The following is a 13,731-nucleotide window of genomic DNA, read 5'->3' as shown; positions in this document are numbered from 1 at the left end:
TTTGATCTTGATTTTGTGGTCATTGGGTCGATTGTGTTAGCAAGATTAGTGATGTACAGAGAGTTTGATATGTTGATGTAAATCAGTTGTACTCCTTCTCTTTATAGTACAGTGAGCTTTTCATATCAGAGCTCAACGTAGACGTGGCCCAAATTTTGGATGAACCACGGTAAAAATCTCGTCCCCTTTGCGTTATTTATTTTTCTGTTGTTACGTGTATCTCTTATATGTTTGCTATGATTGCGTTGGGAGTTTTAATCCTTTTAGTTCTATCGAAAGTTTATGCTATTTGGGATTTGTTTTTGTAAGCCATTTTTGTGCGTGTTTCACAACACTTATTAATAAGTCATTGACGAATTTAAAGCACTTGATTGTGTATTTGAGTTTATCTATAGTGATTTCATTTGTGAACTCTCATAAAAAGGACTTGTCAAATCATTCATACCTTTGGGTCAAACTCTGGTAAATCATACTAAGGTTTACAAAATTTTGGTGTCCTTTTTAATTTGGTCACTAAATTTCAATTCCTTGCAATTTAATAACAAAACTTTAAAATGTTTTGCAATGTGGTCACTAAAGTAATTTTTTAATGGTTCATAGCCGAAATTGCTGACGTGGCAATGATGTGGCGCTAACGTGGCGATGATATGGCCATTGTCACATTAGTAATTTTGGCGAGAAATTGTCAAAAAATCACTTTAGTAACTATATTGAAAAATATTTTAAAGGTTTGTTATCATTTTGCAAAGAATTGAAGTTTAGTGATCAAATTGCAAAAGACACTAAAGTTTTGTGATATTTGATGTGATATACCCGTCAAACTCTCCTTATAAACTTTTTTTTAGAGAATTATAAATCTCCACTTTAATAAGCCCATAAACAAAATATAATAATTTAGACTATTATTCTGACTTATTTATTGATTATTATACAATGTAGAAAAATAGTGGTAACTATATGAGAGAAAAAAAAACATAAATGACGATTTATTGATAGTGGAATTCATAATTGTTGTTATTTGAATACAACAATTAAGATTGCGTTTTCTTTATTGTTTTTAAATTATTTTTAGTTTTTTATTTTTTAAAATAATGAAAATGTGTTCTCTTTATTGTTTTTAAAAATGTATTTTTGAAAACAAAAAAAAAAAAAAAAAAATTCAAAATAACAAAAATTTATTTTGAGTGTTTTCATCCAAAACAAACTCTAAACTCAAAATACATTTATTTATTTATTCATATTTTATTATTATAATGAGAAAAAATATTACAAATTTATTAACTTTAAAATGTATGTATTTTTTAAAGAATACATTAACATTAAATATTTCTAATTTATTGAATAATCAAATTTATTGAATAAAATATCATTAAAAATTATTTTTAAAATTTTAAAAAGAACGCATTTTCTAATTTTCAATTTTGAGAAATAATTTTTCAAAATTATAAAGAGAACGCGTTTTCAATTTTTTTTAAAATAGACTATCAAAACAAAAAATTAAAAATTAATTCAAAACTCAAAACTAAAAATTGAAAAGTAAAGAAAACGCAGCCTGAAATTTACATCACAGGGAGAGTTTAGAAGTTGGTAAAATTTAACGAAAGAACAAGAATTATATGGGAGATAGTTATATGAGAGAATTGAAGTGGGCTTTGGAGAAGACTTGTAATGTAGAAAACAAATCAAAAGGCACACAGAGACTTCTTTTCTCACATGGACTTTCTGATACTTAAATTAAAAGAAATTGTGGTGAAGATCAGATATAAATGAAATTATGTAAAAGTATATGGTAAGACACAATTGAGAGTCATTCAAAAAAAAAAAGTAGTTCTTTGAGAGAACTTGTGTTGTTGAGTACCCGAAATCCCAAGGTCGAAAAAAATGAGAAAAAATAATCTTCGAATATAAAGGGTTGAGCGCTATTTATAGTCACTAGTCGTTAACTAGAACACGCGACACATGTGCGGGGTGCAGTGTTTTTCTAGATACGAGATACAATGTTGTTCAGGATAACTCTTTCTCTAAGGAGAACCTCTTTACATATCTTCTCCTAAGTATGATGACTTTTTCAAGAGAATTTCTAGAAATATATTACAAACAATAATGAATAAGAAAGGTAAAGTTTTTTTATTGTCACTTGATGCAATAATTTTTTCCAAAATGTAAAACCCTAAAAAAGGGGTAAACTCAATATTTACATTTAAAGAATAATGGATATTTTTGAAACTGGAATTAGAATTAGAATCTTTGGGTTGATCAAAAATTTCCCTTTTTTATTAATAAACGTTTCAGCCCAATTTTCCATTTTTTTAATTTTGCTAAATTTCAGGGCCGTCGGTGTAATTTACCCAAAACAGACTAAGCTGCTGCATCATCTCCTCTCTTCCGGGAGGTAGCTTCTGCCTTCTCCTCATCCCCTTTCAGCGGCCGCTTCAATTCGTCAACTGCCTCCACGATTCTGTTTCACGGCAGGCTTGGTAGCTAATTGGGCATCCCCAAAATGGATAAGCGAAGTTAAGGGTGCTGGAGTGGAGACGGGGAATCAGGTGATTGATTGTGTTATGCCGAGTTTAGTTGACTTTTTTGGGCTATCTAGAATATCTAAGTTGGGCGATTCGTTGTTTGTTGAGGTATTCCAAAAGATTGCTGATGAGTTGTTTGTTAAAATGCTCAAGAAAAGAAAAATTCTGACTCAAAATTCTACATGCCGTTGGTTGATATTCCTAAACTATCTAGAGGTTTTTGTTTGAGACAGCAATACGGTAATGACTAATCAAAATGTTAAGTGTTAGGGTAATTTGGGCGAACGAAAAAATTGGATTGGGGCTAAGACTTTAATTTGATATGAGTTGTCCATGGAAGAAAATTTATCATATTTTTCAAAATAATTTGTGACTTCACATTTGTTTATTTGTTTGTCTAACAGGAAAGTTGCCAGATCATATTATTTGCACCGATTGCTGGTGCACTAAATTGCAAGCTGCAATTATTCAATTCATTGCCACCCCACAGAAAAATTCATCAGAGGGCGCAAAAATGTCAGTGGAGTCATCGTCTTTTACTTATCGATTTACTGGTAAAAGGTACTTATAGTTTTCTTTGTTCACATATATTTGTATGTGTGAAGCAGAAGAACATGGTTTTCTTCATCACCATTTTAGATGCTTCTTAAATTTGGTTTCACTTTTCCTTCCTTCAGCATTTGGTCTCAAAATGTTAATGATTGCAAACTTAGTAAACCTTAATTCTAAGTTGAAAGCAAATGTCCATCAAGCTTTTTTGGTTTCTTCTATGACTTTAATTTTTAATTTTATTTTCCATGCTTTGTTATTCGTGCTTTGAGTAATTGATTGCTTTGGTCTTTTCACAATTGAAGGCCTATAAGTGAACCTGAAAGAAATACTAAATGGGTACTTAAGAGCCAAGTGAAACCACATATATATCCTAACAAAAGCAGACATCCATCAACTTTATGTTTGGCCACTGGAAATGGTGGGTTTAGTCAGACTTACAGGATTGGAGACAGAGATGGTGTGGTCATTGTGGACCATGGTTCGCGTCGGAAGGAATCCAATCTCATGCTAGGTGAGATAAACTATTCCTCCTCCTGTTTTATGCTGTCACGACAATAATCTTGTCATTGATTACTTTTTGGTTTATGGAATTAAGATGTTCATGAAATTAAAATTTGTGATTTCAGATGAGTTTGTGGCGATGTTTAGAGATAAAACTGGCTACCCGATTGTAGAGCCTGCTCATATGGTAATTTTTCTTTGGTACTATATTTGCACATGCAAAAAAGCGTGGAAAAAGCAAAAGAAAGACGAGTATTTGTAATATTTATGTGTCTTGGATTTAGGAAAACATAGGAGCTGAACACAACACAAATAATTATAGCAGGTGCAATAAACTGAGGATTTTGTTTAAGTTATCTGTCAAAAGTGGAGATTTACTTGAATATAGGGAAGATTGAAAGAATCTAAAAATAGATCCATCATTTTTAACCCTAGTCGTGTTTGAACCAGATGGCATATTTTGTCCTGCTAGTTATTATTTCAGGAATTTTTCATTATATGGTCACTAATGACATCATGATCATATATTTTGTAAGGCCATTATTTACCATATCACGCTTAAGACTTTTCCACTATGTTCTCTCGCTCACCAATCATGTCCCTCTCTATCTTTTAGCTACAAATTTCTTCTATGCCATCCACTTTCCTTACTGGCATGTCTATTCTTCTTCATCTTACATATGTCCAAAGCATCTTAAATTCCTGTCTCGCATCTCATCTTTGATAGGTGCCACTGAAATCTAATTATGAATAATCTTATTCCTAATTTTTTCCTTTTTCTTGTATGGTTGCATATCTACTGTAACATCTTCAACTTAGTTATGCTCATTTATTGCAAAGCAGGAAGCCTCCTACACTGGGGATCCCTTTTATTACTGAAAATGTCAAGGTGTGGATATGAAAGCAAACTTATCAAAAAGCCGTTCCTGTTTGTTCCAAATTAATGTTAGCAGTGGAATGGTTGCTTTGTGTTATTGAAATTCTGCAAATACCACTAGGTAGTCAATGTTTTCCAGACTTCCAATCTGAAGGGAGGTTGTAACAACAACCAGAGAGGATGTTTTAGAGGGGCCATGCTGGAGGCATTAGAAAAATCGAAGTTGCCTCTGATAAACTAGTCACCATTATGCAAACAACATTTTTGAAAGAGCTCCTATGCAAATTTCTTCTTTGGTGCAAATTAAGGTGTCCTCTGGCCCTCTACATAATTCTACAGCAAGGAGTTTCTAAAAGGAAATACTAATAATAATTCTAGGACGCAACTTTTTCCTGATAGAAAGGTAATTAGCAGTTGGAAGTTTAACTTTTGACCTATATGTCATGCTAAAGACAGGTGGAATGGTGGATAACTCATATCAATCTGGAATGTCAATTCTTAGTCAATTTTGCTCTTGATCAACAATTTACTGACTTGCTGTGCCTCTATGAGGCACTGAGGGCAGCTTTTTCTTGCTATGCTGTTCCCCTTCCTTTGAGATACCTCCATAATCTGTTCTTTAATGAACCTTGAAAAGTTACTCCAATGACAAGAATCTGAGACTTCTTTGTTCTGATAAGTTGAAACTTGAAACTGACACCTTTCTGTCATCCTTATTTAGTCTGAGCAGCTTGCTTGCATTATTAAGCATTTTGGCTTTTAAGCAAAGTTATGAATTCTTGGCTTCCCTCAAGTTTTATTTGGAGCTGTTAAATTCTTACTTTTTTTTTTGATGACTATTATTTTACACTAGGAGTTGGCAGAACCATCAATTAGAGATGCATTTGGCTTGTGTGTTAAACAAGGGGCTAAACGTGTGATCGTAAGCCCATTTTTCTTGTTTCCTGGACGGCATTGGCACCAGGCAAGTCAAATAATTATGCTCTTTGATAACTAGATGGTAAAGTGGTGACTATAATGTGGTGTGGTTGTATAACGTATATAAGATAATTACATAGGAATCTAGGATGGTTGAAAAGCTCTAGGAAGAAAAAGTGCACTGTGCTTGTGAAATGCATAATGAATTTCTGTTCTCTTGTAGGACATTCCTTCCTTAACAGCTGAAGCTGCCAAGGAGCACCAAGGCGTTTCATATATCATAACTGCACCTCTTGGCCTTCATGAACTACTTGTGGTACAAAACTTATTCCAACTTTGGTCTCCAAGATTTTTTGATGGAGTTCAATTAGAAGCACAGACTATATTGGATATTACTTGTGATTGCATCTATTGACAGCCATATGCTCTTCTTTCCCTCTTTAGAGCAAGCATGCTGTGCATTGGATCTTGTTTTAACATGTTCTTGTTCTTTCTCCAATGAAATCATTTCAATCCTTTTTCTAGTAGCAGAAACAGAGAACCTGCTTTTGCTCAAATCAACTGGTTTCTATTTTACATCACCAGTAGTCAAAGAACAGGTTATTTTGCCAATAATGAGCCATTCTCTTTTTAGACAGGGTAGTCTTTCTTGGACCAACTTTTATATGTACCTGTTGCCAATAGCTTCTGGTTACTCTGAACTGTAGGGAACCTGCGTTGACTGTTCCAAGTATCTGTATAGCCCATTCTAATGGTAAAAGGTTTGATTTTTGCAGGATGTTGTGAATGATAGAATAAAACACTGCTTAGACCATGTAGCTGGAGATGTAGATGAGTGTTCTGTTTGTGCTGGTACCAACAAATGTCGGCTCTATTGATAAATGGAAATATTAAAGAAAGCACTATGTGACCTATCAAAAGTGAGTGGCTGCAGGACACCCCGAGCAAGCATATCGGTATCTAATTGTTCTGCAACCTAATTGGAAATATATCTTCTTTCAGGGGTGAGCAAGAACTTTCTTGTTACAAGAGTCATTGTTGAATCCTGCAGGCCTTGGATATCAGAAGCTGCTGTGATTTGCTCCCATGCATATGTTCTCTTGGAAACTTGATCTGATCCGGTGATTTCAGACATCTTGATATGTTTCAATTAGGAATCAGACGTTCAACTAGTCTTGGACACCCATAGACAATCAATCTTTCAGAAGCATCATGTGGCAGCCTGCTGCAGGATGTGGTTAGCACGAAATGTCTTCTTCCTACTTTCTATTAGATTGAAGCCATGCATATTTCTGGCCATGTTATGCAACTCTTAATAATTTATTCGAGTTGAAGGTTTTTTACTCAGTCCAATTGGTGGAAGAACCCTAGACATCCTCAATTCAAAAAGTAGGTAGTGTTCCAGCTAGATTCTAGAGTGAATGTTTTGAGAATTTTTCATTGACTAGATTTTGGAGTTTTTCTTTTCCAGCAACTGAATACCTCTACTTCAATCTAGAAACAATTTGAATTCTGTTCTGCATAAGAACACAATTATAGTTCCAACCTACAATTATTAGAACCCATGGATGAATGTCTTCCTTATAGTCTGATTTGAATGGCTAGGATGGAGAAATTTGTTCTTCCAGGTGTCTGTCATAGCTGTAATGAGGATGCTCATCCCCCTGCCCTGGAAATCCTTGAAAGCTAGAGAAAATTTGGATGGTATCTAAGGGGAAGCATACCCCTGTGTGGATTGCTCAGCCTAATTGCTTAAGCTGGGGCACTGTATTTGCTACAGATATCACTATGGATGGCTTTTATGCCCTTAAACCTATCAAAAGGATTTCAAGGAGATTATATGTAGTTAGTTTGCTTCTGTCTGTCCTATTTTTGGGATCTTAGAAGGATGACTTGTCTGCTCTTAATCAGCTTGTGCTGTTGCCAGGCTGCACCTGAAGCTCAACATTACTGCCTTCTTGCTAGTTGCTACCATTTTTATTGTATTTATTTGTGTTCCCTTGCTGTATGTTACAGCCAGAACTTTCTTGCTGCCAGCTGCAATGAGCTATTCCTCTGCATAAATGGATGTAGCTCAGTGGAATACATGTCTTTGTTTGTTTGTTTGCTTGCTTGCAAGTCTGCTTTTTCTGGACCCTTTGGGTGCTTCCTTTCACCAGTTACTTTACCTTAAAAAGAAAAAAGAAAATAAAATAAAAAGGTAAAGGAAAACCAAAGATTAAGTGTTATGCCACTTTGGCTAAGGAGATAAGATTTATTTTGACGAGAACAAGAGGTTATAATATTTTCTCTCGGTTAAAAATTGTCTTTTAGTGATACTTGATGAGTCTCTCTTTCATTAATATTGTGATATTTAGCTTCTGTAGAGGCTCCATGGGATGTGCTTTATCGGTGTAAAAATTGAATCTCATAATGGTTTTTAAATTTATTCATTCAAAAACTATAATATGGATGATTGACTGGTAAACTATGAACCATTTAATGCAATGGTGTTCATTTTCCTAGTTTTGGGCTCTTTGGTACTTTTGTTGGAACCTTTGGCCTTGATAGTTGTCATGTTGTGCAAGTGCCACTCTTCTTAGCACATATTTTGAGTTTTATGCCTGACATATTTACGATAAATGATGAGATGATCTAGTTATAAGGTATTCAAAGTATGAATAATTTAAAATATGAGTAATTGAATATAGATGATGACAGGTATGAAATCATGTTAAATTTGTATATCATATATATATTTTAATTATAAGTGTAATTTGATATGCTGAAAAAAAAGGGAAAAACAAACTAAATTGAATGCTATTTAACATTAATCAGGTAAGAAAAAAATATATTGTGTTTTGAATTATTTATTTAATTAATAAAATTATTTAAATATTAAAAATAATATATATTTATTATTACTTAATTATTACCCTTAAGATAACTAATTTGCAGTAATACAAAAACAATGCTACAAATTAAATTAACAGTTTGATTAATTCTGATGATTTATAAAAAAATAAAAATCCATATAATACAAAAACACGTGTCATAATATCAGTGGCTGGACCATAGTACTTACCAAGAGCTGGAGTTTGGATGAACAAAACTCGTTCCAACATTCACCAGAGTACGCCGACTGCCACGTAGGCTCGTTTTGGCACCCGAACTCCCGAAGCAAGAGGCTCGGACTGTCCCTGCTGTGTACAGCCTGTCTTTCCCCTAATCTCACTTTCAAAATAATCTTACTTTTGTTGGTTTATTTGCTGGAGACAGCCTGTCATCAACAAAGTGCCCCTCTCCCTGTCTCTCTCTCTAATTTCCTTAGCTCTTATTGTCTCTCTCTCTCTCTCTCTCTCTCTTCTGTGTTCTCTTTCCTTCTCTATTTGTGTCAAAGCATTTTCTCTCTCCTAGGGTTTTCCACCTGCTCTGCCGCCTCGGAGATTGGTCGCTGGAGCTTAACAGATCGGCCTTCCCTGTCCCGTAAGCTCTCTCCTGATGTCCTTTTCGCCTTGTTCTGCGTTTTCTTTGTGGTGTTTGCTTCTGTCGAACTGTTGAGAAACTGTTGGATTTGACATTGCTTGTGGTTGTTTGCAATAGACATGGCTGTCTGCGTGTTTGTTTGGGCGTCGCGTTTGTTAATTAGGAGGATTTGTAGTTGATTGAGTTTTTCGGACAATATTGTTGGTGCATAGGTTGGTCGTATGAATTCCTAATTGAGATTTTCCTCCAAAAAAGTGACTCCAGTCTTAGTCCCATCAACTTACGTTTCAGAAAAGAGAGAATTACATGTTGTTCGGAATTGGGAGGGAGATGAATTGAAAGATTATATGCATTTGTCATTGATGTTTATGTGCATAAGCCGATTAAGCTTCTGGTTGTTGAATATGTATCTTACGTGCATATATGTGGATCTGGTCTGGATATTGTTTGTTCCAGAGTGTTGGCAGGGAGCCGTTGTGGATTGATCTGGCATAGGCAATCTTAGGATTTGGACGTGCAACCCTTTCTCTCACGGGATGATTGTGTTGTAGAGGCATTTGAATGAAAACTGGATTCTGAGGTGAAGGGAATACCTCATGTCCTCTGTTTGTGCTCGGCTTGGACAGGCTTCACATAACTCAAATCACTTTGGGGGTGGGGGGGGTGGGGGTTGGTAGGGGATAATTGGGGTTTGTTATTGACACCTGTTATATAGATGTTTTGAACTGATGGGTTTTGTTAATTGGCATGGGTTCTAAACGTTGCCTCTGTTGTGCGTGCTATATGTATTTTTAATTTCTACAACCAAATAGGTCTGTTCCCATTTGTTTTGAAATCGGTTGTTAAAGAAGTGAAAATTTTAAAGGTAACCTGTTATTCTGTCTACAAGTTTGTTTGTCCCTTGTAGATGAGACACTGCCAACTATGAATTGACCTGGCATACAAATGAGGAGAGCTAACTTGAGGATACACGAGAGACCTGGGGATATGATTGAGTGGGGCAAGAAATAGGTGATGGTGCTGGGAAAACAGGATTGGCAACTTAGATCAGAAGGCAGGGCTTTTTTGTCATTTCATATTCGTTTGCTAAATGAGAAGAGCCCCTCTTCTCATTTAGTGTGGCCTTTCCAGTTAATGTGGTGTAGGTGTAAAGTGAGACTAGGTCTTAGAGGGGTCCAGGTAGTTAACCTTTGTTATTTTAGATGGTTTGATATTGTGTATGTGTCAAAACAACGTGGGATGACCTTGTTATGGAAGCTAAGGTTAAATGTTTCAAAGCGTGATGACCTTGTTATGAGAACTACGTGTTCTCCCTAGTTGGTCAATGTGGTTTGCTTTGTTGACGATAATGATTCCTGCACTTCAACTGGAACAAATATGAATATATACCTTCGTGGTTTCTTGCTGCATGGTGTACAGAGAGATTAAATTCCTAGCCCAAAACAAGCCTTCTAGGTGCGACCAGCCGAATTTATTGTCCATGAAACAAATTAAAAATAATATTAATACTTATAAAATTTAATTTGATTTAAAGATTCTTAAGTTGCTACTAAAAATTATAGGTTCTGTGATAATTTGTGCTAGAATTTCTGTATATTTAGTTTTTTAGTCTATACACATACGCGAGGTTTAATAATTGCAATAGAACTATGATGTCATATTGTTGATTTAGGTATATTGTGACCATGTGCTAGATTTTTATGACCTGCCTTTTGTTACTACATTTCCTTTCCCTTTTTGCCTTCCTTTATCCTTTTTGGCTTGTGGTTAATTTAATTTGCACTTACTACGTTTTAGGTTCTCTGGCTGCTGGCCTATTTTGGAGCCTGAATGCGAAGGATCAGAATACATATGTGGGATTGAGCACACAAGTTTGCAGGTTAAGGCACTGCTGTACTTTGGATGGATGTTATTCGTAGAATATACTGATATTATAAAAGAGCTGAAGCCCAAGTACAACATCTGTGGCCAATTACACACTCAGAAGTTTCCATGGTTGTAGAGTTGCAGATTACTTGTTTACTCTCAGTGGACTGGGGGTACCTGCCTTGTGATTCCTGCCAAAGGATTACTGCTTAATTGACCTGAGTGATTGTTGTGTATGGTTGTTTAGGGGTCAACTTTGGTCTTTGAGATCTATTTTGTTAGTAGGAAGCATATAGATATCAGAGGGTTTCTCTGTATCCATGCTGGCAGAGAGCATGCGTGGAATTTGTGGTTTGGGTAATGCCCCTGACGAGATTTGCTGCTGATGCACTTGGTGTGGTGACAATTTGTCTTGTTGCTGTTTTGGTTCTTCTTGGTCTGTTCTGCATTCTGTATACCTTCTACTTCCGATCTCTCATCCATGGTCAAGGTTTTATTCAGCTAAGTTATTTTGGTGGCCCTTGGGTCATTCGGATTACATTTGTCCTGTTTGCAATCTGGTGGGGGTTTGGTGAGATTGTTCGGTTAAATTTGTTGAGGAAGGAGGGCAGAGTGTTGGATGCTCTTAACGTGAAATGGCAGGAAACTGTTTGCAAATGTTACATACTGTCAAACCTGGGGTTTGCAGAACCTTGCCTGTTTCTCACTCTTGTGTTTCTTATTCGGGCATCCTTACAGAAGGCCGAGTCAGGGCCACTGAATCAAAAATGGAATGGAAAGACAGCAGGTTATGTTCTCCTGTATTGCCTCCCAGTTTTTATACTCCAGCTCATTATTATTGTCATGGGACCACAATTTAACAAGGGGCAGAGTCACGTGCACAAATTACCGCATTATTTCACAAGTACAGCAGCTGTATCTAAGAAAAGTAACCAAGATGATGTGGCCCTCTGCACCTACCCTTTACTGAGTACCATTTTCCTTGGTGTTTTTGTTATCATCCTAACTGCCTACTTGTTCTGGCTTGGGAGGCGGATTCTAAATTTGGTCATTAATAAGGGTATGCAAAGGAGAGTATACACATTGATATTTGCTGCTGCTGGTTTTTTCCCGTTGAGGGTTCTGTTGCTTGGTCTATCTGTTTTATCTAGCCCAGAACAAATTCTGTTTGAAACTCTTGCTTTCTTAGCTTTCCTATCCCTTTTATGTTGTGCTGGGTTAGGTATTCGCGTGCTTGTCATCTGCCCAGTTGCAGATTCTTTAGCCTTGAGGAACGTGCGCGACATAGAGGCTAATAGAAGGATTAGTGATCAACAGAATGATACTATTTCGCTAATAGCTAACCAAAGCCCTTTGGATGAAATTGTGGAAAGTCCTGGGAGAAGATCTAGTAGTTCGGCAAAGCGTGGATCCATTTCTTTTCGGGCCATGGAGAAAGATGAAACCTCCAGGGAGTTTGTGGAACTAAGTCTTCTTTCTTCTAGTCAGCATTCCACCCCACCAGGCTCACCCCAACTTCTCGGCTGGCCTATGACCCCTCCTACGCAAGTTCATGGAATATAAAAGCAAACAATTGAGGACTTGTGGTAAAACTCATTTTTGTGGTAAAGAAAAACTGTTTGTAAAGGGTTTAATTTCAATAAGGATTGCAATTTTTGGTTTTCTTTCTAGGTATAATGTTTTTGTTGCTACCCGCCCTTTTTTTTTCCCTTCTTTTTTGGGTGGAACTCTTGGTGTGTATCTCGGCTAATTTTTATTTTGTGTAACCATTTAAAGTTTGCAGCCAGTACTTGTGATTGATGCATCCTCTTTCCTCCCTACTCTTTAGTATATTCTTGAAGGGTTGTTGTTGGTCCTTGTAGTAAAGGTGTGCTGTCATAATCTTTCTATTTTTGCCTTGTCTGCTCGATATAAATTCCAGATAATTTTTTGAAGGGTTGTTGGTCCTTGTCGATGGCTCATTTGCCCCAGCAATCGGAGGGGTAGGGGGCCTGAGGTTAAAGCTTCATGTGGACTTCGAATCAGATCATTCATTTGATATAGCCCACAAAAACCGCGTCAGTGTGTGCTGCTAACCCGTGAATAATAAGATTTTATTCATCTGATACTTCAAATCTTTGTCCTGGTTTGAGGATGGATGTATTGCTATTTTTTACCCGACAGCATACATGAGTAGATAGATGGGTGCTTGCTTCAATTTTGAAAGAAATAGAAATCAAGACTTGAATCATAACCACATATAAAATTTGTCAACAAAATTAACATAAATATATGAGATTTTATTTTTTCAGCTTTTTTTTTCCCTCTCTCGTGGGGTTAACAGTGTGATTAATTAGGGATTTATCTATTTGAACAATATTTAAATGTTATTCATGAATTCGAAATTTAATAATATTTTAATAAGCTTTTGTTGGATCATCTTTCTTCACATTTTAATTACCCATCTCCCGCGTTCGCCTACTCAACCGGCGACGGCCGCCCGCTTTATTTGATTTGATATCTCTTTAAAACAGAACAAACATGCTTTGTCAGTTGCCGCCCACGCCCCCACTGACCCGCCCACAATCTTGACCGTCGCCAATTCACTTGACGCCGCCCAAATTCATATTTTCTTCATGTAATTTTATAATTTTTTGTGTAGTTATTTGTATTTTTTTTATTTTAATTACATTTTTTATTTATATTTTTAAATTAATTTAACTACTGTTTTTTAATATGTAGTAATTTAAAATTTTCGTTCTTTTAATTATAATTTTGAATTAATTTAATTATTATATTTTGATGTATAAAAAAAATTAAATTAATTAATTTTTTATTCTTTATATATAAAAATAACGAAAAATTTAATTTATGATATGTAAAAGAACACGAGTTATATTGAGTTTAAAATATAAATTTTAAAGTATAATTAAAATAAAAAAAATTTAAATAAACACGGAATAAGGATTGCCACGCGTCTCGTCCTCTACCGCTCGTTACAGCCCTCTCCCCGAAGGACGCGGAGAGCTTGCTACTTGCTGCGTCCACGAC

At 35.7% G+C, this 13,731-nt stretch overlaps 2 protein-coding genes across 4 annotated transcripts; both read left to right on the top strand.

The window, feature by feature from the left end:
• The first annotated feature begins 2,338 nt into the window (after positions 1–2,338).
• LOC127802866 (sirohydrochlorin ferrochelatase, chloroplastic) lies at positions 2,339–6,935 on the top strand. 3 transcript variants are annotated; one of them, XR_008023353.1, is made up of 8 exons: positions 2,341–2,546; positions 2,927–3,083; positions 3,377–3,585; positions 3,701–3,762; positions 5,306–5,416; positions 5,594–5,686; positions 6,147–6,326; positions 6,422–6,935. XR_008023353.1 is itself a non-coding variant. In XM_052338934.1 (8 exons), the coding sequence occupies exons 2-7, from the start codon at positions 3,037–3,039 to the stop codon at positions 6,246–6,248; spliced, it is 624 nt and encodes a 207-aa protein (XP_052194894.1). In that variant the 5' UTR covers positions 2,341–2,546; positions 2,927–3,036; the 3' UTR covers positions 6,249–6,290; positions 6,373–6,935. The 3 variants fall into 3 exon arrangements, 2 of the variants coding, with proteins under 2 accessions (XP_052194895.1, XP_052194894.1); XM_052338934.1 differs by having other exon boundaries at positions 6,147–6,290; positions 6,373–6,935; XM_052338935.1 differs by lacking the exon at positions 5,306–5,416 and having other exon boundaries at positions 2,339–2,546; positions 6,147–6,290; positions 6,373–6,935.
• A 1,708-nt stretch (positions 6,936–8,643) lies between these two features.
• Positions 8,644–12,521, top strand: LOC127802702 (uncharacterized). Its single transcript, XM_052338675.1, has 2 exons — positions 8,644–8,835; positions 10,633–12,521. Exon 2 carries the CDS (start codon positions 11,062–11,064, stop codon positions 12,262–12,264), a length of 1,203 nt encoding a protein of 400 aa, XP_052194635.1. The 5' UTR covers positions 8,644–8,835; positions 10,633–11,061; the 3' UTR covers positions 12,265–12,521.
• Positions 12,522–13,731: the final 1,210 nt, after the last annotated feature.

This window comes from Diospyros lotus, chromosome 5 (assembly GCF_014633365.1).
Source record: "Diospyros lotus cultivar Yz01 chromosome 5, ASM1463336v1, whole genome shotgun sequence".
Taxonomy (NCBI): Eukaryota; Viridiplantae; Streptophyta; class Magnoliopsida; order Ericales; family Ebenaceae; genus Diospyros; species Diospyros lotus.
Note: the sequence above shows the minus strand (reverse complement) of the source record. Positions and strands in the feature narration are given on the sequence as shown.